This window comes from Sminthopsis crassicaudata, chromosome 2, assembly GCF_048593235.1.
Source record: "Sminthopsis crassicaudata isolate SCR6 chromosome 2, ASM4859323v1, whole genome shotgun sequence".
NCBI classification, from domain to species: Eukaryota; Metazoa; Chordata; class Mammalia; order Dasyuromorphia; family Dasyuridae; genus Sminthopsis; species Sminthopsis crassicaudata.
Window position 1 is genome coordinate 407,190,312 of NC_133618.1, and position 26,757 is coordinate 407,217,068.

At 32.8% G+C, this 26,757-nt stretch overlaps 1 protein-coding gene across 3 annotated transcripts in view; it reads right to left on the minus strand.

Moving 5' to 3' along the window:
• Nucleotides 1-5,443: 5,443 nt before the first annotated feature.
• CLINT1 (clathrin interactor 1) overlaps nucleotides 5,444-26,757 on the minus strand; it is a 60,116-nt gene continuing 38,802 nt past the window's right edge. For 2 of the 3 annotated variants that reach the window (XM_074291935.1, XM_074291938.1), the window contains exons 6-12: nucleotides 25,259-25,436; nucleotides 22,204-22,450; nucleotides 20,079-20,151; nucleotides 12,953-13,027; nucleotides 10,044-10,336; nucleotides 7,951-8,155; nucleotides 5,444-7,172 (exon numbers count right to left, since the gene is read on the minus strand). In XM_074291935.1, coding sequence (XP_074148036.1) covers nucleotides 6,826-7,172; nucleotides 7,951-8,155; nucleotides 10,044-10,336; nucleotides 12,953-13,027; nucleotides 20,079-20,151; nucleotides 22,204-22,450; nucleotides 25,259-25,436 — 1,418 coding nt within the window. In that variant the 3' untranslated portion in view covers nucleotides 5,444-6,825. The remainder of the gene's footprint in view (nucleotides 7,173-7,950; nucleotides 8,156-10,043; nucleotides 10,337-12,952; nucleotides 13,028-20,078; nucleotides 20,152-22,203; nucleotides 22,451-25,258; nucleotides 25,437-26,757) is intronic. The other variant, XM_074291936.1, reaches the window with a different exon arrangement.

Sequence of the window (26,757 nt, forward strand, 5' to 3'; positions counted from 1 at the left end):
AAGAATGTCAGAGTTTATGCTTCAGTTTCCTCTCCTGTAAAATTATTTATTTATTTTTCCAGTAGTGTCCTACCCTTTGTGACCCTGTTTGGGATTTTCTTGGCAAAGATATATTTGTTTGCCATTTCCTTCTCCAGCTCATTATATAGATGGGGAAACAGAGGCAAACAGGATTTAAGTGACTTGCCCAGAGTGACAGGGCTAATTAAGTGTCTGAGGTAAGATATGAATTCAAGTCTTATTGACTTTAGGTCTGGCATTCTATCCATTGTGCCACCTAGCTGCCTTGCCCTTCCTGTAAAACATATGTAATTAACAAGTTTACTAGATGAACAAATTTTCACATATTTCCCCAAATAAGATAAGGTAGATTGTTGGTTTTGATTATGTTCCTCTTTGTAAGTTTAAGAAAACAAAAGATATGCTAGGTGCCAATAGACAGTTAACAGAAGTGTCAAAGACACTTTTACAAAGTTGTATTGAATGCTGATGTCCCAGTTTTTTAGAAACCCTTCTTTAATAAATGTTGCTTACTTAAGACATTCATGCTGTCATACAAAGCACAATACTTTTCTTAAAGCTGTCACGTTTCCCTTGGAAAATAGTGGGCACTTTGCTGAATCTGGTTTCCTCTCTGGCACCACAATAAACCATAAAACTGGGATGAATACTTGGAATTTTGTGATTCACCAATATGTGGATATTAATTCATTTAAAAGCTAAAGTGGTTCAGATACTTCTTGTTTTTCAAAGCCAATGAGGAATCATCTAATAACTGCCTCATTACAGTGGTGAGTGGAAATTCAGCTGAATTTCTAAGAGATCAGCAGAGTTCTTGTTCTGACAAGATCTACTGCTCTACAAAACCTTGAGTAAAAGCCCAGAGAAAGATGTCATGTTAGTAGACTAGTCCAGCTGAATCTGAGGAGGCTTAGAAGCCCCTCTATGTGTGGATTTTTTTCTTCTATAAAATTCCTCAAGACCACCCAATAAAGTAAAAGTGGCGAACTATGTTAGTAAAGAAAAAACCATAGAACTTTGAAACACTGAATCTCTACTAATAATCTATCCTTTATCAATAGAGGCAAAATCCTTAAACACATGAGCAAAAATCATTAATTTTCAAAACATAATCATCAGTCTAAATTAAGTTTTGATATCTAGATAGGAATTTCACATGTAAATAAATAATCATGCCTGAACTTGAGGATCTGAAAAAATAAAGTAACCTAACTTACCTTATCAGGAGTGGTCTGGCCTGGAGACAAAGACTTATCTTCCTGAGTTCAGAATCTGGTCTCACTAGTTGGGGACCCTGGGCAAGTCACTTAATCCTGTTTACCTTAGTTCCTCATTTATAAAATAAGCTTAAGAAGAAAATGGCAAATTAGTCTAGTCTTTTTGCCAAATGAATCATTAAGAAATGAATCAATTAAGAATCATTAAGACACGATTGAAATGACTACTCATCAACAATTACAATTCAAGAAATTCTGAATCCCTAAAACCAACTCAATTGAGCTAAAACAAAATGAAGAAACAAACTTTTCTTATTAGTTGATCAGTTCTTATGTGAAAGAACATGCACAGTAACTACAAATGTTGGTTAGTTAGGATACTGAGTGTTTGTAACATACTTAGGAAACAGAAATAGATCTTAGCTGGAAAAGGAAATGGTGAGCCACTCCAGTATTTTTGCCAAGAAATATTCCAATTTAGGATACATGAACTGAACAAAGGATTCTGCTTAGCAAATATTTCAGATAGGATAACAAATATATCAGAAACTTTACTTTTTTACAATCAAGTACTTAAGGTTAATTTAATGAATTATTAGCTCCTTTGCATCATTCTTTCACATTACAAATTATACTTATAAAAAGTCTCTTTGATTAAGTTGGTAATAGCAAAGATTATCTTTGGTCTATATACAACTTGTAGAAAAGCTTAGTTCTTTCAAATTACTTGTTGAATTAGAGATGAAATCTACACGGAGAGTCACGATGAATAATTCCAAATGAAGATTTTTTTAAAATCATTTTTTAAGAAACAGAAATTTCACAATAAATATTAACATGGGAAATTTATGTGAGATAGATAGCTGAGAGGCACAGCAGATGGAGTATGGGAAGACCTGAACTCAGGAAGATCAGAGTTCATATCCTGCCTCAGAGATTTATTATGTGACCTTTGGATAAGTCATTTGATTAACCTAAGGTCAGGCTGTCTGAGCTGAGATTCAAATCAGATCATCTGGCTCTTGAGAGGATTCATTGTAAATCACTATAATGCTTTTCAATAAATACAGCTTCTCTAAGCCAGGGAATCATTAAGTCTTTAAAAATGTTTTATTGTCTTTTGCTTCTTCACATCATCCTTTCCTCCAGTATGTGTCCTCCTCGCCCTACCAGAGAGCCAAGAGGAAAACAATACTAACAGATCAATACATTAGAAAAGTCTGAAAACATTTGCAATGTACACTAGTGGGCCTCCCTCCTCTGCAGAAATGGAGTATTTACTCATCTCTTCTTCAAAACACATATATATATATGTTGTAGTAAGTTGTTCTTTCTGCTTGTTATACTCATTGCATATATTCTTGACTGCTTAATTCCTATTATCAGGGCATGTAGATCTCTTTATCATATATGTATTTTACAACACAGTATTATTTTATTGCAATGTACCACAATTTGTTTAGCCATAATCCAAAAAATATTTACTTTGTTTCCAATTCTTTTCTATCACAAAAAGTGCTGATATATATTTTGATTCACATGAGAAACTTTTTATCAATAACATACCAAGTAATGGAATCCCAAAAGGTTATAGAAATTTTACTCATACAGGAATTGCCTGCCTAACTCCAAATGATTTCACCAATTCAGTTTCAATTGGGTTTATCTTATGCTTATTAGGTACTTCCCACAATCCCTACAGCATTGACTATTTTTCATGTCATCTTTTGTCAATTTGAAGGATATGGGAGGTGAAATTAGGACTGTTTTGATTTTCAATTTCTTATTACTAATTTGGAGCTTTCTTTCATGTGACAACTGTTAACAAACTGTAATTCTCTGAATAGAACTTTGTCCCTATCTTTGGGTGCTTATCTATTAGAAAATAGCTATTAGTTGTATCTGTAGCTTGGATATGAAACTAAAACATCTTACAAGTCAATTTCCTTGCTCTTGAAAGTCTGATGTATTTGATAGATTTGGTTGTATTTGTAAATCCTTAATACCTACTGAACATTAGCAAGGAAAATACTGATCCACAAGACCAATAGCAAGTAATTAATAAAGGTTGGAATGGTATACAATTCCTGAAAGATGAAGACAGCTGGATGAGGAGCTCATGTCAAGTTCTGAAAACCTACAAAGATATCTCTTAGGTAGCATGCCCCTTGCTTCACAATGATATTTATAATTTCTTGGCCCATTTTTTAAAAAGGGAAAGAGTTTAAGGTCAGCAATTGAACATTATAATTTCAATTAGGCTTCCACCAGTTGCAGACCTCAACTGATGAGAACTCTTTAGACAAACTCCATTAAGGAAAAGACAAATCAAAAGAAAACCTTTTATCAGTGGTTTGTTGAAAACAATTCATTAAACTAACCACCATATTTGGCCTGAGATTTTGTCGAAAATTAAATCTCTTAGAAACTTCTCTAGAATATCTCTCTGGATCACCTGAATTAACTGCATTCAGCATTCCACATGTACTAAAGAATCCAGGTGTACCAATACATCTGAAAAGATGGCCTGAAGACCTGTGTAAATATACTGTTTCTTTCAGGTAAGAGTTCTCACCTTATGACCTTAAGTTTCTTCATTAATAAAATGGGGACACAGAGGTATATAGGAAGCACTATATGAATTATAAAGTTCTATTATAAATGACTTATTATTGAAAAATAAAAGATTGACTTTTAAACTGAAAAAAAATGCATTGTCTAGACCAAAACATTCCCAGAAGATATGACAAGATCAAGAAGCATTAAAATCTATAACTAGATTTGGAAGCCAGTAGGCTCAAAATACATTCAAAATACAAGTTTTGCTATTTTTAATAACTGTGACCTTGGGAAACCATTTGACTAACTTCTCTAGTTTTTTATTTACCTGTCAAATAATGGATTAGACTAAATTGAGCTAAGGTCCTTTTAATAGTAGCTAACATTTATACAGTACCTTAATATGTATGTGTCATGTGCTAAACCAAGCATTTTACAAGTATTAATTAATTTGGTCCTTACAATAACACTGGGAGAGATTAACCCTCTTTTATAGATGAGGAACATGAGGTAAACAGAGGTTAAATGCAATCATAGAAATTCTGAAAAAGATAAAACTCAGTTTTATCAGTTCATCCCCTCATTTTAAAGATGAGCCAGACTCAGAATGACTTCAACCCTTTCTTTTTCAATAAATCATGAGAAGTCCTAAGAATATAGATTTATAATTGGAAGCTAGTGATGTTGGAAATTTTTTGGGTGGGAGGGGTAGGTGATATGAGAATGTGCTCAACCTTTTAAGATGGGTAATGGGGAGCACAGGTCACCAAATGTTTCTTGGTGTCAATTTCAGAAAAGTGTGTTAGACTGTATAGATAGATCATGAGGTTTGATCCCATAGGGCAATTCTTGTCTTGTAGGATGCCAATAATGTTTAAAAGGAAAAAAACAAGATGTAGGAAGCCAACAAACACTATTTTCATGTACACAAAAAATGTGAGATATCTTCTCTTCTGGACTCAGGAGAAATCTTTTAGAAAGACAGTACATTTTCCCTAAATCAATTAAACCTTACTTATTAAAAATGCTAATTCTTTAGGGTATGAGATATCTGGGAATACAAACTTAACTTACTTCCTCCCTCTTACAATTGTATACTCCTGAAGGTAACAATTATCAGTTTAAAGCTTAAAACAAAACAAAACAAAACAAAAACATGGATTCCACCCCTGTCCCCCAATTTATAGATTAAAAAAAAAAAAAAAATCAGCACTGAGTTCTCCTGCCCTACCACTAGAGCCTGGCTTGATTACTTTGAAGTAACAACACTTGAAAGCTCCTATTCTTTGAAACTAATTTAAACACACTGAATTGTTGAAAGATTAAAAACCGCAGTCAGCTAATTACACTCTCTCTCATCTCTTATTCAGCAAATGAATCACTTTTCATTACCACTTAGCTGAAGTACATGAATTTCTGCCTAATTAGAAATGTTGTAGATGGAGCATTAGCAAGACTGGAGCAGGTCAGAATATCTTTGCTGCTTCATTTTTAATTCCTAACAGTAAAGTCAGATAGGAAAGGATAGAGAGAAGTCATTAAACAATTTTAAATTATTTATAAAAATTACTTTGCCAAATTATAATTATTTTTTCCCCAAACAGTCTCAAATGTCAAACAGAATGAAGGAAAAAGCGGTTCAACAATGATTTTAATGAATATTTTAATGTTATGTATAACAGAACATTATGAATACAATGGGAACAAAGTTTTATCAATTTAATAAAAAAGAAATCCAACATAAAGAGGGGAGGAATAATTTGATACCTATATTATAGTGTTTATTTTCAATATTATTATTTCCAACTTGTGGGTAAAACAATTCATTTTGCATTCCAAACTCTAGAATCATGATTTTCATGTGATCTTAATGCAGAATCATAGCAGGAAAACAAAAATGTTTTTTAATTAATTTCCTTTATCTTCCATTAAATCAATAAAATCTTTGACTGCTATAGGTCTCCTTTAATAATATATATTTAACTCCCGCTACTGGAACCACAGCTTGCAAATGCCATATTTACACCAAAAAACAAAACAAACCAAAACCAAAACCAAGTATTGTATAAAATCTAAAAACCAACACTGTTGGGTTTAAACATTTATATTTAACTTAAAAATGTATTAAGGCTTTTTACCTTTTTGGAAAAGATGCCGAAAAAAATAAATATTTTTGCTCTTTGACTTTTGCTGTTAACCAATGGCTATGGGAATAAACACAGAAAGAAGTCTTGTCCATCAATTACTGTAAATTGTAAAGAATGCCTACTGAAATAAAAGATGCTGGAGATCTTTTTTGAAAGGAAACCATACAACAGCCCCAAATAAAGCATTTCTCCCAGTTCTCCACTGAATGATAATTAGAGTGGAAGAAGTGGGGGAAGCCCCTTTATACCTATCACTAATTGCTTCAAAAGATTTTGTTATAATAAAAATTTGGATAGTATAGCAGTGTGCCTGGAACATTAGCAAAAGTATATACATTCCAGTTACCTCTGATTTAGCCATAATCACATATGTAAGCCTTTTTTTTGGACAAAAATAGATATTTTTATAAAAAACAGATTATCAGACTTGAATGACTTCAACTATGGACTCAAGAGTGGTAGTAAAAGCAACGGGTCCAATTATGACAAGGCGATTCAGGGACAGAAAAATCAAGTTCATCAGGTAAAAGAAAAGTACAAAATTAGAGATTCAAACAGATTTGTTCAGCCCTATTTCAGTCTTTCCACAAATTATGATGAAATTGCTTATTTAATTTATAAAGGCTTTTGATGGTCTCACTACAAAACAGTGTCTAGGCTCATTGGAAAAAATAATTATACTGCCTCTTTTGAAGTGCCCTGGCCTGTCCATCTCAAACACTAGATATTTCACTTTTACAAAAAAGCCTTTTTGGTTTTTTTATACAGGTTCATTTTTAGTAATTGATAAAAGAAAAGGGTACTGATCAGCATTTTCTACCCCAACATCACCTCTCTCTGCAGCTAAAAATCCTTCATTCAATCTGGTTCTTTATAGACTCTTATTTGCTAAAGTTGGCAAAGTTTGCAAAGGCATCTTGCTTGGGTTGTACAGTTCCAGAAGCCATGGCTAGACTGGGCACTCCCATGCCCATTGTGCCTGTCAATCCCAGCCCTGAAGTTGGCATCCCCATGTTCACATTCATTCCCATCATTCCCTGGTTCATCATAGGAGTATTTCCAAGAGAGGCAATGCCCATTGTGCCAGTTATCACATTGGGCATGCCCACAGGCATAGGTCCTCCCATCAGTGTATTGGTCTGAGGCCGGACAGGGATCATATTCGGTGGTGAGCTTAGATTCACAGCTCCAAAACTTTGGGTCATCACATTCATAGGCTGTTGCATATCTATAGGAACAAAGAAAAATTTTATTGCCTTAAAATCTCATATAGAAGCAGAGTGGAATGGAAAAAAACAAACAAACAAAAAAAACAGATAAAATTCCCTTGGTAAGGTTTTGTAAGGGCAATTAGGTGGTGCAGTGGATATAGTGCCTAGCCTAGTCAGGAAGACATCTTCCAGAGTTCAAATCTGGCCTCAGACACCTCCTAGTTGTTATGAGCCTGAGTAAGTCACTCTGTTGCCTTAGTTATCATCTATAAAATGAGCTGGAAAAGGAAATAGCAAACTACTGTAGTATCTTTGTCAAGATAACTTCAAACAAGGTCACAGAGTCTAACACAACTGAAAACAACTAAACAAAACCAACAAAAGTTAGCAGGTAGAACTTGAAGTCTTCTGCTCCCAGCTAATCTTGTGCTATTTTGGAAGACCAAGTCCACCAAAACAGTGGTGTAGAGGGAAGGGGAAAAGAGGAAAACATATGAGTCCCTCTATACTCAACCTCTTACTGGGTCCACACTAACAAAAGCTGCCAAGGTAAGAAAGAGTAGGGAAAAAAGAAATTTAATGTGATGGGAACAGACAATAATAGGGCAGCAAAAGGAAGCCAAATTTTAGGACTGACTATAGTTGGGCTGTCTTTGCAAAAAGTAAGAGACTTCATAGCTTGAAGTGTTTTTGACATGGAATCTAGCCACAGTGCTGGAATCAGGATTGTAGGCTGTAACATTGCATGGGAAGGGAACACTTCAAGGCTAAGGTGAAAGGGTTAGTGGCACTTACTTTGTTGCTGGATCATTGTGTTAAGAGATGGCTGCTGGGGTTTGGAAGGCTGCAGACCAGGTAGTAGGTTGTCCAGGCTAATGTTGACACTGGGGTCCGACCACGTAGATGGCAGGGTTTTGCTGACCGATTTCTGGACCATATCTGTATTCTGATTATAGAGAGGATTAGGCTTCTGCAGCACTGTGCTAACATTTTGTAAAGGCTGGAAGAAAGAAAAATGCTCTAAAAATTAAGCCTCTTCTCATCTGACACTATAAGGGAAAATAAGAAAGTTTGATCACGTAGTAGTTTTGTTAAAAAACAGCACCAATATATCAAACTTTCAAATGAAGTCCCTGAAACCAGGCCAACCACGACTGTTTTATGTAATTTATCATTTTTTTTTTTAAAAGCTTACATTAATAGAAAGCTTTGGGTTTATAAAGCAGTTTCTTTATACCCACCTTGTAAGTTGCAAGTGTGAGATGGGGAAACTGAGATGCAAAGACATGAATAAGATTGCCCAAGGAAATAGGTAAGAAGTAGAAGAGTTGGTCCTGAAGTCAAGGTTCTGACTCATTTTCCCCTCTTTAATCATATTTTAACAATTTCTATACCATAAAATCTAACAATTAGTTCCAGCTTTGTGTACTAATGTTTGGTGGCAAATTCCACTTTTATGATCCGAATTACCCACAAGGAACTATATAATATTAGTCTTAAGTAGGGTGTTGGCCAGAATCTACATTTTATCAAGAAACTAAAGTCTAGGGTAGCTTGACTCTCAGGATAAATTAGTTCAAGACCCTTCCTGGTACATAGTAGTGTTACTACAGATAGAAGTGTGCCATTTTTAAAGAAAATATTTTTCATAAAAATATGAACTTTAAGTGAAATGATTCCTTAAAATATTCCCTGATAAAATAAGAGGGTAAGAAATATATATGACACTCTGAATGCACCTATTATATATATATATATGTATATATATACATACATATATATATATATATATATATATATATATATATATATGTTGTGTTTTTTTGTGATTTCCAGAGAAAGGAAGTCACCTTAGACACCAGGATGATACAAGGAAAAAAAGAAATAAAAAGGTGGTAAAACAATGAGAAAAATATACCTTAAAAGATAGCAAGACCCAGGTATTATAGCAGAATTGACAAGCTTTAGTTTACATTGCAAAAAAATTTGAGACTTGTGAGGTTTTATACAGTTTCGCAAAAAAAAAAAAAAAAAAAAAAAAAAAAACCTGTTTGCTTAAAAGTAGGGGAATGCTGTCATCCCTGTTGGTGAAACCTTTCCCAGCACTTTCTCACCTTTCTTGTCCTATTTCCCACCACCCAGCATTATAATTTGTTTTTAAACTCAATTTCTGTATACAGAAGTCACCTCTTTATATTCTTTGTTCTCTTCCTGTATCCTACTACCTGGAAGAGTAGAACCTGGACATTGAAATTGTAAGTTAGCATCAGAGGTAAATTTGCTCAAGAGCTAGTCAAAAAATCAAGTTCCTCATTCAAACATTACCAAATTCTTAACTTGTACTTATTTTCAATTTAATCCTTTTCTATGTAGTAATTTAACCATATATAACAGTACTTCTAAACCTTACATTTTCATTTTATTTATATAAATAACCTAAGGAGTTCTGAAAGAGAAACAATTAATGTAAGATAAGACTCAAATCCATGGGATGAAGTGTTCACTTGAATGGTAGTATTTGGAGAAAAGACTTTCTAAATAAACTCGTGCTCAAATTACTTTTAATATCTCAAAGAGATAATGATTATCCACCTAAGTTTTGGTTTTCAGAATACAATAGGAAATTTTCATGTATCTGTATGTATGTATAAATATACACTAAAAGTGACATGCCTCAGTATGCTTCTTCATTCAAAATAATTTTATTACCTTCTAAATTATTGTTACATTTATATTCGTAATTTGAAAACTAAATAGCAGTATTTTCATTAAGTTGAAATTATCAAGCAGACAATTCAATATCTCCTGAGCTGATGAGTTTACTATTATTTTCTTTTGGGGAGTAGGGGTAAAGGGAATAGATGAAGCACAGGTTAGAATGGACTTACCTGTGATCGTGACATGGGTAAACCAAGGCCCACCGTATTAGTGCTCATCATAGAGAAATTCATACTTTGGGAAGATGTCATGGTTCCTTGGGAGGAGCCCATTAAATCAAATAGATCTGAAGTATTTGAGGCTACTGGAGGCTGACTTAGAGTTGGCTGTGAGCTACTGAAGAGTTCCACAGCTGGCTGGGAGGGGCTACTGAAAAGCTCTCCACCAGAAGTCATAGGACCAGAAGAAGCTTGGTTGAAGGCACTCCAGTCACCAAAGTCTCCATTCCCACTTGTTGTTGAACCTAAGAGAGAGGGGGGAGGGAGAGATGGGGAGAAAAGGGAAGAGATTTTCTGAAAGGCATAGAACAAATGCAACACTCCATGAACTGAAACAAATGAGAGCTGATTTGTGTCCATCCAGATTAACATCTGCAGATACAATTTCCATCTGGACTTCATTTTCTCTCATGAATATTCCATGAGTTTTAACAAGGTAGCAAAGAAAAAAAGAAAAAAAAAAACCTCCTACATATAAAGTAAAATTGATGTTTGACAGGTCTTCAGGTGACACACTTCTGAAGTGATAGTGAAAGAGGTTCCCTTCAGCCAAGTTTACAAATTAAAAGTGCTTCTACAGCTAGATGATAATGGTATGGTATGTGTAGGCTAAGTTCTAAACTGTCTGAACTTTTTCCTAGGAGTGCCAGCATTCTCAAAAAAGGAACCTGATAGAGAGAACAAATGCTCCTAAGGACTCCCTAGGAAAGCAGGCTACTTGGAATATCTAAAAAAACACCATTAATAGAATTCAATTAATAGAACACAAAAATAAGAAGCCAGTAAAATTAAAGAATCTTCAGACTATCTACAATACTTTCTAACTTAGCCAATTCTTCATTGCTAGCACATGTTGCACAAAGTCATTATAAAGGTAGCTATACTAACTCATTCTATTTCTTGCTTTAATTGGTTGCAGTATCAATCTTTTTAAAAAAGTCTTTCTTGACCATATTATAGAAGTAAACCTAAAAATATGTTCTTTAAAATGCAATTGTAGTTTTAAAACTGAAAATAAAGTTTTGTATGGAATATTCGATTCACAGTTAAGGTATGCTATAAGCAAATGCATAATAATTAAGGGATATCTTTTCCCTTTCAGTCAATAAGTAAATAACAAAATTTTCTTAACTCTCACTTAATAAAAAGTTATTTCACTGCTCCAAACACCATACTCTACATTTTCTACAAGTGAGTGGTACAAGAAACAGTTAAAAGCAAATAAACCTTTGAGAAATTAATTCATTTGCAGCACTTTGACAATTTGATTCAAATAGGCTACTATTCATTACCTCCGGGCCTTCACTTGGTCTTTGATCTTTTACAAAAAAAGAGACTGTATTGGGATATTCCAACTATTACTACATATTAAAATTTTAAACCAACTTAAGGTAATCTGGATGAAATGAATGTGCACATTCTACACTTATTTGACTAAAGCATGTTTTGGAAAATAGGGAGAGAAAATGGCAAAAATTGTTGCTCATTTATAAAATTTTATCAAAGATTATTAATCAAAAAAGAGGAAAAGTTTTCTAGAAGGGCTCTTATTATTCAAAAATAATTAATCATCTCACAAGTCTCTGCCCCCCTGAATAATATTGATCAGGTCAGATTAATCATACTAATATAAACAAATGTATTGTTTAAAATACAAACATATTCAAATGATGTACAAGACAGGGTCATATATACAAAAACTTTAAATACTGTAACTAAAGAGATGTTTCTGTTCATTTTGATTTCCATAAACTGAAGTCTATTAACTCTTGGTTGTAAGCAATCAATCATAATTCCCAATGAAACATTTAAGTAATGAATCAAAAGCTCTGGTTTCCCATTAATCTATGTTTCTGAAAAAGTCACTATTCTGTACTTGAAGTAGCTATTTTAGAGGATAATGAACCATGGTCTTTATGTCAATATAAAAACATATCTATTCCATTTCAAACTGAGAAATTTTATTTCTAATTCAGGAGTATCTTCTCATGTCTATATATGTCCAATTATGAGTTGAACAGTTGCAAACTGAAAAAAATAAAGCATATTGCAACTTTAAGAGTTTTTGGGTTTTTGTTTTTTTTAGTAAATAGCCTGTGTCTAATTATTAGACCACTACTAAAAAGAACAATTCTAACAAAGTGTTTCTTTACATAAAGATTTTACTAGGACAAATAAATATTGAAACGATCTGCTTGCTTTTCACTGCTTATTCTTTGAATAGTTATTTCATTCTTTAGATTTAGAAAAGGAACCTGCAATAGTAGTCTCTCTTACTATTTCTTGCCTTATCAAAAAGAGGTCTCAAAATATTTTAGGGCTATTTAAAGGTTTCTGTATCTTCATGTTCTAATGTAGTTAGCTATATTTTGTAGTAATTTATTTAAATATCTAAACAATTAAAGCATTTTAGCTCAACAGTTCATATGAATCTTGATTTATCCAAGAATTCTTCTGGGAAAAAAAATATACTAATAGCTAAACTGAATCACAAACCAAAAGACTTATAAAGATAAAATAAACACTCTAGTACAATGCCTGGTATGTAGTAGGGACTTAACAAATATTTTTGTTGATTTGACTCTTCTACTGCTTCCAAAGATGAAGAAAACTGCTCTGAATTACAATATTTCTCCAAACCAAAAGATATTTATATAAATAACTTATTCAACAGTACAATATGACTTATGTTTGGCAAATAATTCATTTGCCTAATTTAACTTTTTCATCCTAAGTACTCTAATGAGTAAACAGGAAGTGAAAAATACCAAAGATGGGAAAAAATGCTAAGGTGGAACTTAAAAAGAAAACTATTATTAACTTAACCCTGTAGTTCTACAGACATTAAAATCTTATCATACCTTGTGAAGGAAAGTTTCCTGTTGCAGCAGCTGATCCAAAATCAGCAAATCCTCCAAACAGATCAGCTGATCCACCTGGAAATTAGGTACAGAGAAAAAGTAAATATTATATTCAAAAAAGAACTATTAAATTCCAAAGCCATTTTTAACCCCCTAATTTTCGGAATAGATAAAAACCAGAATCCTATTCCCATAATGCTTGAAAGCAAGAGTTGATCAACATTAATTTGCAAAACACTACAATAAGGATTTTATGTGACGAGTGCCACTCAGTTCTATTTCTGGTGAAATAAAATGAACCATTTTGGGTCTTTTAAGTCATTACATTAAAAAAAAAAAAAAAAAAAAAAAAAAAGACTAAGACTAAGATAGGATGCTATGAAAAGTGAAATTACTGTTATTAAAATTCGAAGCTGATGGGATTAAAAAACAAAACAAATGAGGAATATATCAAAGCTCTAACATTTCAGGGAGATTAATTTTTAGTATAAAATTTACAATTTTAAAAATACCAACATTAAAAATATTAGGATTTATTTTTCTAATGTTTCTAGAAAAAGCAAGCATCATGCTCACTTAAAAACTAAATTTACTTTAAAAAGAGTCCAAATTGTGGATCTATACATATGTACATAATGTAAATCTAATTTTAAAAACTCATGTTTGGAATTTATGCCAAATTTAATTTCTAGCAACAGTTTCAACTGAGATATATCCTTTCAAATTATGGTATACTGAACATTTCTTTCTCCATTTCAGTTATAAATTTTCTAATAGGCTGACCTAAATTCTGAAATGGTTGCCCTTATTTTTGTTTGTCCTTAAAGGATTCACCTCATAACAGTCACAACCTTAGAAGTAGCAGCAGCTCAATTATTGTGCTTTTAGTGTTATGCGTACATTATATAGGTTACATCACAGCTGCTTAGCCTGCAGTGCTTAGAAACTAGCCAGGTGGGACTGGAACATCTGTGCTGCACTCAAACACCACCAGGGACAACTTCCAACATCTGGTGCCATTTCTGAATTGTCTTATCGCTGCAAGACATTCTGCCCCATCTGCTACACTCAACTGGGTTAATTAAACTAGAACCATCTCCCCTTTTTAATAAATGGCCAGCAGTAATGAAAGGAACAATTCAGTTTCTGATAACATGTGTACTTGTATTCCTTTATAATGCTATTTTATTGTACCCAGCTAACAGCAGGCATGACAAATACTCCTTTTCCCTTCTTAAAATGAGATCTAGCATCCACTATACCTAAACTCCTAAAAGATCTTAAGTCAAAGATGGAGTCATGTTTCTGTACTTTATACATAGTCTTTAAGGCATAATGTCATTATAACCTTAGTTTTCTCAGTATTTGTACACTCATTACATTTTGTGCTAATTAGTAAATAATCTGATCCATTAATTAATCCAATTTGTTTATATTAATTTAACTTAGTAATTAAAAAAAACTTGAATATAGGTCTAGAAAAATAATCTCAACCTAATAGATTTATTTATTGGATGACAAAACTGGCATTTGTGATTCTATAGGATCACTGATTTAGAGGGTTCATCTAATTCACTGATTTATTAGGGTTCATCTAATTCACCTCCCTCATTTTACAGGACAAACTGAACCTCAGAGGTGACCTGCCTAGTGTCACAGTTAGGAAATAGAAGAAAGGCTCCAAATCCAGGTCTTGCAACTCTAAAGCCAACATTTTCCTCATTATACCACAATGTTTTGTATTAACAAATGTGAACAGGAGAGCTGTTTTTAATTTCCTTGTATAATGAGCATAATACAGCATTTTCACTTAAATACTCCTTCCTCTCAAACAGTGAAGTATAAATTTAAATGCTCTATGTCCTAAACTGAGCCTTAACTTCACTAACTTGGTTCATTACCCATCTCTCTACCTTTTTAACCATAAAGTCCCTCAAACCAGAGGCATTTGTTGGAAATTTCAACTGTCTCTCTGCCTCCTTTAAGACTGCTCAAATTAAATCATCAAATCATCACCTCAAAAATGCTCATCTTATTAAATTCATCCCATATAATTATGATTCTACTTGGGCTCCAAAAAACAAATACTACCTTAACGTTGATGTTTCAAAGTTTCAATTCAAAACCCCTTATGTTTCAGTGAAATTTCCTCACTTACCTAGGAAACCTATCTTTTGCTCAAATGTGATACAACACACGCGCGCGTGCGCGCGCACACACACACACACACACACAATTAAAGCCAGCAACACTTTTTAAGCTTCTGGGGTTGTCCCAGCTAATTTCTTTAATGAGAATTTTAAAAGCAATCTTCTGATCTCTCAACATTCTTTGCTAATAAGAAAAAATGTTTCCATACTTATGCACAAAGTATACATTGGTCTATCACAAATCAAATGCATGTGAAAAGACTGTGTTAAACTTCACAACATGAGCTATCCTTCAAGATTCCCACATGAGAGCTGTCATTATAAATGAACCATTTCCATCTGCCTTCTCAGGGCAGCAAGGAGGTTATTTACAATCACCAGCTGGTAACACGTCTTTTTTCACAACCTTGTTATACAAAGGAAAAATATAGCCAAACTACACGGTGTTTAAAATACAGAGTAAATAGCATCTATTTGAGAAATATTTTCACCAGCTAGGTATTAAAACTGATGACTAAAATAAAACTGTCTAATATAGAACACCTGAATTTTAAGTTGGTATCCTGAGAATGCACTAGGTGTTTAATATTAATATTTATGTGAACTACAACAATGTCTTAGCTCTATTAAGGATTTCTCTGCAGATGTGTTAAGTATGTATTTAAATCTCTAAATTACTCATTAACAGAAAATCTTTGGTATAGATATAATAAAAAGTATTTTTCAGATATTTTGTAATTTTATGAAGGTGATAAAATATTTTATATTATTATTTTCTTTTTAAGAGAAAAATTTGTCACTTTACCTATATATATTTTTTCTTTTGTATACCATACCAAAAGATATAAATTATCTTTAATGGGTGGATCAGTATGGATCAGTACTTAAGAGGGACCTCTGGAACTCTAGAACTGTTTTTCAAGAATTTGTGATCTATTCAATACTAAAAGTAAAACAGGTTCCCCCTCCCATATCTGATGCTTACCAAATTTACCATCTTAAAAGCTACCAAAATATCTCTAAGACATAGCTCCACATAAAAGTATCCCAAATGTTTGAAAGTTTCCAACTGAATGGCTGTGTGTTAGTTTCCTTTTATTTTAAACTGTGTGGAATAGTTTATAATAGTTTTATGATAGGTGTTCTCAAAAAATGCTAACTGAAACTTGTCTCCCCCCCTCATATAAAAATTTTTCTTTTTTTTCTTCCTCAAAGGAGACTGTCATCTCTAAGCAGCACAGATGCCATATTTGCTTAAGTTTTACAGTTCATGCTCTTATTACTTGCAGGATGGCACCAGTATAAGTATAAGCACATCTGCTAAACAGCACCCAAATGGCATCCCATATAGCAACGTTTATGTGGTAGGTTCCTGCATCATCTTCAGATGTGTAGGTGTATCTTCTGTAAACAGTAAATTTGAAATGATTTGTATATTAATATTATTAAAACATTTAAATAGAGATCTAGGGTTTCTCATACAAAACTGATTTAATTTTTGCTCAAACACAAGAGAAAATCATGTTTAATGTGGGAACTTAAAAATTTTAAGTTTTCAATAAGTACTGGGGATAAAATGTTGACAGAACTTTATGGTTTCTGATACCTTATCACACCGTTAATAGATTTCTAATCTGCTTGTACTTGAGGAAGAAAACCATTCAAAGTTTTCTTGCCAAAGAAAAGAGGCATGCTGTTGCTCAAAAATTCTCTTTGTATTGATAGTTTCTCCTTCTCCCCAGGTTATAGTCATCCAACTGACATTCTTAGGACTGCTCTATTAGAAACATACCACAGATATGTGAAAGGAGCTATTTAATATTTCAAGCAAGGAAGTCTAAAATAATTGATGCTTTGTGACATCACTTCTATATTGAAGATAAATTTCAATTTAACTATTTTACATAGCTACAGAGGGAAAAAACTCAAAACTTAAAAATACATCCAAAAAAATAGAAAAAGATTAAATGGCTAAAATATTTACTACTTTAAGGTTACCAAACCAATAATGTTTGATAATTTTAGGTCTATTTATCAAATGAACATGAAGAAACAATAGTACAAAGGGGAACAGGACAGGTTTATGCATGAAAACACCTTCAAACTGTCTTCCAAGTACTTATCCTGGAATGCAAATTGTTTAGCTCAAATGTGCTTTAAACATTAATTACCTTCAAATGGTAACATTCAATCTACTCTAGCAGATTATTCATATCTCTTTCCTTATCCTGTCACCTTTCTTGCTGTTACGATTTCACTTAACATGTATCTAAAGTTGACTTAGTAAAATGTTTTTACTTGTTAACCTATCTTTCACCAAAACAATAATTTATTATGCTACAATCATACATACAAATCTTAAAAAAGAACATTTTTCCTGAATTCAATTTAAGGTTTAGAGAATATATAAGATGTTATTGTCTTGTTTTTTAAAAAACCCTACTAAGTAGAATGAATAAATTGTACCCTGGATTTTCTTCTTCCTGCCTCCAAACTGAACAAAAACTTGCTGTCTTCTAAACATATCATATGTTCAAGAAAATTAAAAGAAATTACATTCAAGAGAGGAATAACAAAACAAGCAGAACTTAGTGCCTTATCACCCCCCAAAGCAAGAGGTTCAATGGTTAGCAGCTTTATGAAAAAAAGTATTAACCATTTCTTTCCAAGTCAATTCAGAAAAACTAGAAAGTGACATGTGGTTTCAGTGACAATTCCATTAAACACCTGTAAGCTGAATATACACAAAAAAAGATGATTTTAAAGTCAAGCTATGGCTCCACTTTTAAAGAATTCAGATCTTGTCATGAACAGGAAACATCCATAAAAGACTGTAGCAAGATAAGCATTTGACTACACTGAACAATGCAAGCTGGAAGATTTTCCTTCAATAAAATATCTCTATTCATATAGAGATCAACATTCCTTGATAGCTCTGATTACAAAGATAACTATTCAGCAGTCCTTTGATAAATAATATTAAGCAAAGCATAAAATGGTGAGACACCAAATGTTTGTCATTGACATTTAGGAACTGTCTTATTCAAAGTTAAAATAGGGGCAGCTAGGTGGCGCAGTGGATAGAGCACCAGCCCTGAATTCAGGAGGACCCTAGTTCAAATCTGGTCTCAGACACTTAACACTTCCTAGCTGTGTGACCCTGGGCAAGTCACTTAACCCTAGCTTCGGAAAGGGGTGGGGGACACAAATTTTTTAAAAAATGTGGTCTACATGGACAGTAAATTTTTCTAAAAATTCCTTTTTGTAGACACAGTAAGCTATGGAGTTCTCTACAAAGTTTCTCAATGACATTCTACCCATTCAAAGAGACTAGTCTAGTAATCCATGCAACAAAAAAGAAAACAATTTAAAAAACACATAAAGGAGATCATCACATTTAATGCATGTGTCATTTATATTTTGGGCAGGTATTGAAGACAGACAATGAACAGCCTAAGTCCATGATAAAGTGGACTGGACTGCATTTGGAAAACAGTATAGCATTTTCAAAGTTTCCCTGCCATGAAATCACTTATTTTTATCTCCCTACATGCACACTTTTTTTTCCTTTTTTTACACAAGCACATTAATTTTTTTTTTTACACATTTCTTTATGAGTCATATTGGGAGAGAAAAATGAGAAGAGAAAAAACATGAGAGAAAAAAAACAGAAGAAAAAGAAAAAAGTGTTTTACATTCAGTTTCCATAGTTCTGTCTCTGTATCCAGATGACATTTTCTTTCCAAAGTCTATTGGAATTGCCTTAGCATTGAACTGCTGAGAACTACCATGTCTTTCATACTTGATCACTGCACAATCTTGATGTTACTATGTACAATGTATTCCTGGTTCTACATGCTCAGCATCAGTTTGTGTAAATCTTTCCAGGCCTTTCTAAAATCAGCTTATTTATTTATTTTTTTTTTTTTTTTTTTTTGTAAAACAGTAATATTACATTACTTTCATGCACCATAACTTATTCAGCCATTCCCTAATTAATGGTCATCTACTCATTTTCCAATTCTTTGCCAAAATCACATCTTTTTAAAAGTAATCAATGTGGCTATAAAATCATAGAATGCCAAGCTCACTGAATAATCATAATCAAAATGCAGGAGACCCAAAGAGAAATGAAAATTCATTTGGAGGGGGAAAAGATGTATAGAGGTAGGCTCCAAATGCTAATAGTCCAAAATAACGATTATAATAGCTTGCTGGGACCAGAAAAAAGAGGACTAGTCACAAAGCAGGATTAATAGATGGACAATGTTCAAAGAACCAGACAAATACTTCCATTTCATAGATACTATACAAGGCATGTATGAAAAGACAGATGAAAATCAAAGACTGAGAAAATATGACAGGACTATAATTTAGCTTTATGCCAACTAAGTGGCAGAGGTTACATATATTAGAAAAATTGAAAGATATATAATCAATAAGGAGTTAATCAGATTTTTTTGCCTTTCCATTACCTTATTACATCTAATCAAATAGTCATTATCATGGCAGGAGTTGAAATAGTAGTCTCTCATTTTCACATACACATATCATCACACATTATTTAAAGTTCCCTCTGCAATTGCTTTGTGTCTAAGTACTGTTGTCTTTTCCACCTTTATTTTTGTAGGATCGTGAAATATATGCATTACAAAAATTGAGAGCATATAGTTCAATCTCTTCATTTTTTAAAATGGAAGAAACAAATTTAGAAAACTTAACTGGCTTGACTATAAAACACAGGATAAAGTGGAGACAGGTACAAGACTGGTCTTTCTTATCCCTAATATAATGCTCTTTCTATTATATGTTATACTATATCCTTTTCAGAAATACTATTTTACAACTTTCTTTCCAGTTGTTTAAAAGTGATGCAATAAGGTGTTTTTTGTTTGTTTTTTTTTAAACTGGAGTCAAAGAGGTTCTTTGGATGAAAGTTTTTTTACTGAGGGAAAAATAGTAAACATGAAGCTTACCTGTTGGTTGGCTGGTACCATCGAATAGTAGATCAACAAGGTCACCAGATGATTTGCTGCTAGGCACTGAAGTCTAAAAGGAAACAATGTATAAACTTAAATAAAGCTTAATCTGTTCAATTTTTTTGGACCACAATTCTTCAAATGAATAAAACTTTTTAAGTGATTGAAAAAAGTTAAATGGATAGAAACTCTGGCCAGCTGGACAATTATTAAGTTTTATATTTTGCAAATTATCTACTACTTCTAATAAAGTGACTAAATATTCATTTTTAAATAAGGAAAGTCATATTCTTAAAAAGACTAACTTCAACTGCTGAAGAGGCTATTCTGAAACTTGCTCTTACACAGCAGATGCCAATCTGTACTAAGTAGGATCTAGTTCCTCAAAAGAAGCTTCCAAACATTAAATTATACTTCTAGTTAAAAAAAAAAAAAAAAAAAAACTTACGCAAACACTGACATGTCTACCATACAAATATTTTATTAAGAGGCTACAATCTGTTCAAAACTAGGGATTATGACAAATATCATGAAGACCACAAGATCATTATTCTAAATTAGCTCACAATAAAGTCAAGTTGGAAGGAATAAGATAAACTATTCTCTAATTTTCATATGTACAAGACAAATAATAGCATGTGTAAGTGCTCTAGATTTTGGAGAAGAGAAAGCTAACTGTAGACTGGAGTGATCTCCACAAAGAAAGTGGGACTTTAAAGAGTTGGACTGGTAAAGAAGAGGTGAAGAAGACTCCATACAAATGCACATGAAGCCAGTTGGGGAGGTCTGATTGAGAAAGGAAGGGCCAACTGATGGACAGTGAATGTCAAATTAATTTTCTTTTCTCTGAGCTAATATTTAATCTAGACCAGTGGTATCAAATTTGAATAAAAATGAAGTTCACTAAACCATACATAAAAATTCTTCTGAGCCCCATGTTGACTTAGAAAGCCACATATTAACCATACCTATGTCATGTTTTTATTTATTTTGTTAAATACTTCCTAATTACATTTGAATCTTGTTTGAGTCATACTTGAATGTAGTGGGTAGGCCACTTGATACCTTTAGTCTAGACCAGGGGTTCTCAAAGTACAGCCCGCAGGCCAGATGTGGCCCACTGGGTTATGACAAATGGGCTGAGGGGCGGAGACAGAGTGTGAGTTTTTGTTTTTACTATAGTCTGGCCCTCCAACAGTCTGAGGGATAGTGAACTGGCCCCCTATTTAAAAAGTTTGAGGACCACTGTCTAGACCACACAATCTAATACTTTAGAGATATATTTCTTCCTAATAGTCTCAGGCATGCATACATTATCTTGAAGTCTTAAAGTATCTAGTGACATATCACCTCTCCCAACAATAGGTTTGAAGATTTCTCCCAACCAAGATAAGGCAGAATTATAAATCAACATGGAAGATATATTGCTTAATAATCAAACCCTATGTCATGTTACATGTTACTTATGTCTGGGCAAGAGGTATAGCAAAATCATAAGATACATTTTTTTTTTCCAATTTTTAAGTCAGCAAATGACAGAAGATAGAATTGGAACAAGAACTTTGAGAAAATAAAACATTGAGAAAGTATAAACATCACACATGAGAATTTATTCAAAATAGCAGATATCTATATTAGCTCTTGTGTTGGATTTATTTCTAAAATGATTCATGAACAATTTGGAGTTATTTGACACTCTTAAAAGCTGACTGGCAAATTGGCAAATACTCTCAATCCCTTCTCTCTCCTCACCTCTTTTCATGTGTTTGTTAAATATTATCCCTATGTACTTCATTTCTTTTTTTTTTTTTTCTCTAAAATTTTCAATAACGGACTCTACACTCCAAAATTCTTCCATGGCTCCAATACTGATGTTAATTATTCTCAGAAGCAAGAGGTAGCTCCAAGAAAGAAATTTATAAATGACATTCTGTTTCTTCTACTTAAAATGAAATGTTGCTTCTGCATTCAGGATTTGTGTTCAGGAGTTACTAACTGAACACATTCTCTGCACAAAGAGCTTTCCTCTCATAAACAGATTTACTAGAGAATCCCTAATTAACATGGTTACCCACAATAGATTACTGTGTCCATACTGAAGAAAATTTAAGGCTATTCCTACCTTTATTGAAGACTGAGGTGTATGAGTTGTAGCATTTTGATCTGGACTTCCTTTATCCCCCGTATAATGTGCTGCTGCTCCAAGATCAATGGTTTTGGAAGGATTTGCTGTGCGTTTGTGTCTAGTGGTAGTTGTTTCTGTGGCCTGTGTAATATGAATATGTTTCGTCGTCACAGTTTCCTCTTCATCTTTGAATTCACTTTTGGGAGATTTACCTCTTCTTGCTTTCTTTTCTTCATCACTGTCACTAAAAGATATTTATAAAAATCAAGCAAAATAAGAGGGCTGCTAGGTGACGCAGTGGATAGAGCACCAGCCTTGAATTCAGGAGGACTCGAATTCAAATCTGACCTCAGACACTTAATACTTCCTAGCTGTGTGACCCTGGGCAAGTCATTTAACCCCAATTGCCTCAGCAAAAGAAAAACAATAACCACAAACAAGCAAAATAGAATATGATACTATCCTGAAACAGTTATCCTTAGTGATATGTATTTAAGAATATGATTTACAGTAACATCTAAATACCATACTTCATTAACTGTCTGGGATCATCAGAAAGCTATTTGAATAAATATTTTCTGGAAAGGAATAGCAATATATTTTGCAAATAAATCTTATGAAATCCATTTACTGTGGAAAAATAAGAAAAACTTTAAAATATCTGAAAACAACTGACAAGTAATCATCATTCAATGTTATTACAATAAGGAAAATGACTGAGGCTTTGAGTAATTAACTTATTTACCTAAGACATTTTTCTGATATATTACTTTCTAAATACAATACTTTCTGATACAACTTTCTAAAGCATATTTAATCTGAGATTAAAAAACAACCTAATAGGATCAACTTGACTTATTTTCAGATTTCAACAGTGTAAGCACCCAGATTTGGCATCCATTTTCTTGTCAAGATGCTTGCAAAATAACTTCCTGTTTGTTTCTTCTACATATTATTATATCATTACTAACTCACCTGAGCAAACTTTTGAAACACTACAGTTATCCCCTATTTCAATGGATAATTAAGTTGATTTCTACATAACCAGAGGAAAAAAAGCTCAGAATATAATTAATAACAAATATGCTGTATTTTATTCTACATGGAAAACTTAAATTTATTGAAATATTTAGAATTATCTTCATGTAAAGTCTAAAGCAAAAGTTTTTAACAGTATAAAAGAAAATAGTGCTTTAGTTGTCAAAACTCAAACACTTTAAGGGATTTGGGAGAAAAAAAAGGAATATGCCACATGTCGAATTTTATGTAATTTTACAGTAGGCGGTTTAATTTAGAGATACTATTTAATATAGTGTAGAAAAAAATTCCTCACTCACTATAAAAATAATTATTGAAATGCTGTAATTCAGGCTAATTTCAAGCTAAGAAGCAATTTTCTACTTAAACATGAATTATTCTGGAATTCTGAAAATCTAAGATGAGGAAGACTAGATTTCCACAAAGATAAAGAGGTTAACAATTTTTTTGGTAGTTACATGATTTTAAAGCCGTGATTGTAAAAAGCATTCAATGTCCTTTTCTACTTACCATCACAACAATCACTGAAATGAAGAATTATTATGGATCATGCTAGTTATACTGATAGAAATTTTACTTTTTTACACTCCACACATTTTAGGAGCAGACTAACTAACTTTGTAGCTTGTGACTTTTAAGCCCAAGATACCAATAATAAAATAATGAGCTTTGAAGTTCAAGTTCTATGAAGCACAATGAAAAGATCAGACTCGTTAGATTCTCTTACCCACATGACTATTTATTTTTGTCTGATGCTTAGAAGGGTCTAGCCATGTAAAAATCTTCATACCTCATTTCCCAAATAAGAAGATAATAGATCTGACCAGAAAGCTTCTGAGTGCTCTAAAGAGTAAAGCCTCTGTGATGTCAATTATTAAGACTTAATCTGGTAGGTCATATCCCCTTTTCCAATTTAGCTTCTCTCTATTCTTTTATATTTTTCTCTCTACTACAATCTGATTACTCCAAATCAAAGAAATGAAAATGCTAAGTTCTTAGACATATGTACAGAGGTTTTATTTTACATTTCAGGAATAAATGGAAAAAGTTAAGGAAGGGAGAAAAGATGTGAAAAAACAGAGAAAAAAAAAAAAAGGAAACAGGAAGAATACAGAAAAGAATATTAAGATTCAGAAAGTCAGATCCCTAGTAAATGGGCTATCTATCCTATCACCTTATTTATCTTCTAAATACAGCACTTGAATACAAGAATGCCAAAAAGAAAATTCTAAAAAACCATAAATTCTTAGGCCAAATAAGGCCATATTTCAGGAATGATCTTGAAAGTGATGGTCAGATTCTCAGGACTCTTGAGATGTAAACAAGATGCAAGGTATTAGTAAATATTACAATATCTTCACAGCCTTCAAATACAACAAATATCTCAGAAGATTAGTTTTGCTGTTTCTACAATGGTCATAGAAATATCACAGATTAATGTTTCTTTTAAATGTAGAAGGCTGTTCAACATGTAGAAAAGAAATACTTAAAAATAGGCTTACGAAAAAGCAACATAAATGCTGAAATAGTTAAATTTTGCTCTGTACAACTACTGGAGATAAATGGGACATATGAAAATGGATGCCACATCTCAGAACCATACTGTATGATATGAACAAACAATGAAGTGTCAGAAAGGAAAAAAAAAAAAAAATCCTAGAGCTTCTTTATATTTAGGAGAATAATTTCAATAAACTTGTAGTATCCATCCCTATCTTAGAAGCAATATCTTCTTTCTTATATGTTTCACCTGACACCTTAAGGCAAGCCATATTCTGCTGCAGAATCAAAATAAACAATAGCAGTTCTTGTTCTAAAGGAAATATTCACCACAGAAGAGATTAAGTGATGTTGAATAAATTCACAGAAAAAACTTTTTCATCTTTAGAATTGGTGAGAGTAACTGATAAGGAAAATGAATTAATAATGTTGGCAAAACATATGTGACAGAAAAAAAAAAAAAAAAAAAAGCTACAATCCTTTTCAAGAGACCTAGGAGACAAAGTGTTAATACCTGCATCTTTCTGGGGAGTCTTCTCTATCTTTCCTGCGGAACTTGCTGATGGTGTCATCAATTGTGCTTCCAATTTTATCACTCAGTTCACCTAATTTATCACTGAATGGAAAAGCACTCTTGTTTTTATCCCATTCCTCGTCCCATTTTGACTTTGGTTCAGGATCGTACCTTTCACCTATATGGTGCATTAAAAACATAAGTAAAGCTAAGGACATTAAATTCAAAAAGATGCCTGCAGTTTTAATTTCTGAAGCTTTTCCTCCTACAAAACAGTTTTCAAAGCAAAACTGAAGACTCCCACCGTGCTGAATCAACACAATTACAGCAAGGCACAGCATGTAATGCCAGTCATTAAATGGCAGGAATGCAGATTCAAAAGCTTTTGTTTATGAAAACTTCCATAGTCTGAATGCCCAGCCCAACACATCAGGAAGTTCTTAAATGCTGCTGAAAGAATCACCTCAAGATAGAAGGGGGAAAAAAAAAAAAAAAAAAAAATCAAATACAATGATAACAAGCAGATCAGAGATAGAAAAACAAAACAATTAATGGTCACTTAAAGAAAAATATTTTTAAAATATTTTAATTCTATGAATATTTGAAAACTACTGTAGTCCTTCACAGCCTAGGAAAAGTAATTTTGCCTTATTAACAAAATCTTATGATATTAGACTACATCATAAAAAACCTCTAACATCATTTAGCAAAAATCAAATTTTAGAGAATGGAAAGAAAATGAGCATAACATTTAGTTAAATAATACTGAAATGACACAAAAATATTATTTTCCAACATTACTGTATGTTTTCAACACACCAAAAAAAAACAAACAAACAAAAAAAAAAAAAAAACCTGATAGCAATTTTGAAGATTTAAATGAAATAAAACCAACTATTATTATCAAAGTTATAGATTTTCTAATATGTCAAAGGAATTTTGAGTTCTTTGTTTTAAATGACAGCATCATCAGAGGGAGAATAATTTAACTTTTCTACTGTGTAGTTGGGATCAGTAGTAGCAAATCAAAAGAAACAAATTCTTTCCATTACCAGTTACACAAGAGCAGAAACAAGATGACTAACAAAAAAGACCTTGGTGTAAAAGTAAACTAAACAGTTAAAAACAATACATCATTTGATCAACTATACATAGTCCAAACATACACTTGGACTTGCACTACTTAGAGACCATCTGCTTAAACTATAGGGAGCAGCTAGTGAACAAGTCTGAGACCATAATTTCAAGAGCTTCACTTTTAGTCTAGTTCATCTGGTGGCCCCAGAGAGAAATGAGAGAAAATAGTAATGAGTGGGATCTCATTCAGTGAGTTGAATACATATCCAAAATAAACTTAGGCAAGAAGTGAAATTTGACTTGGGGGAGGAGGAAGGTGAGGAAGTGAGTGAGGGATTCTCTTAAGTGGACTAAGGAAAGCAGTAAGTAAGGGACAGAATGATAAAAATAATGAACTCTGGAATAAGCTAACATTAATTATA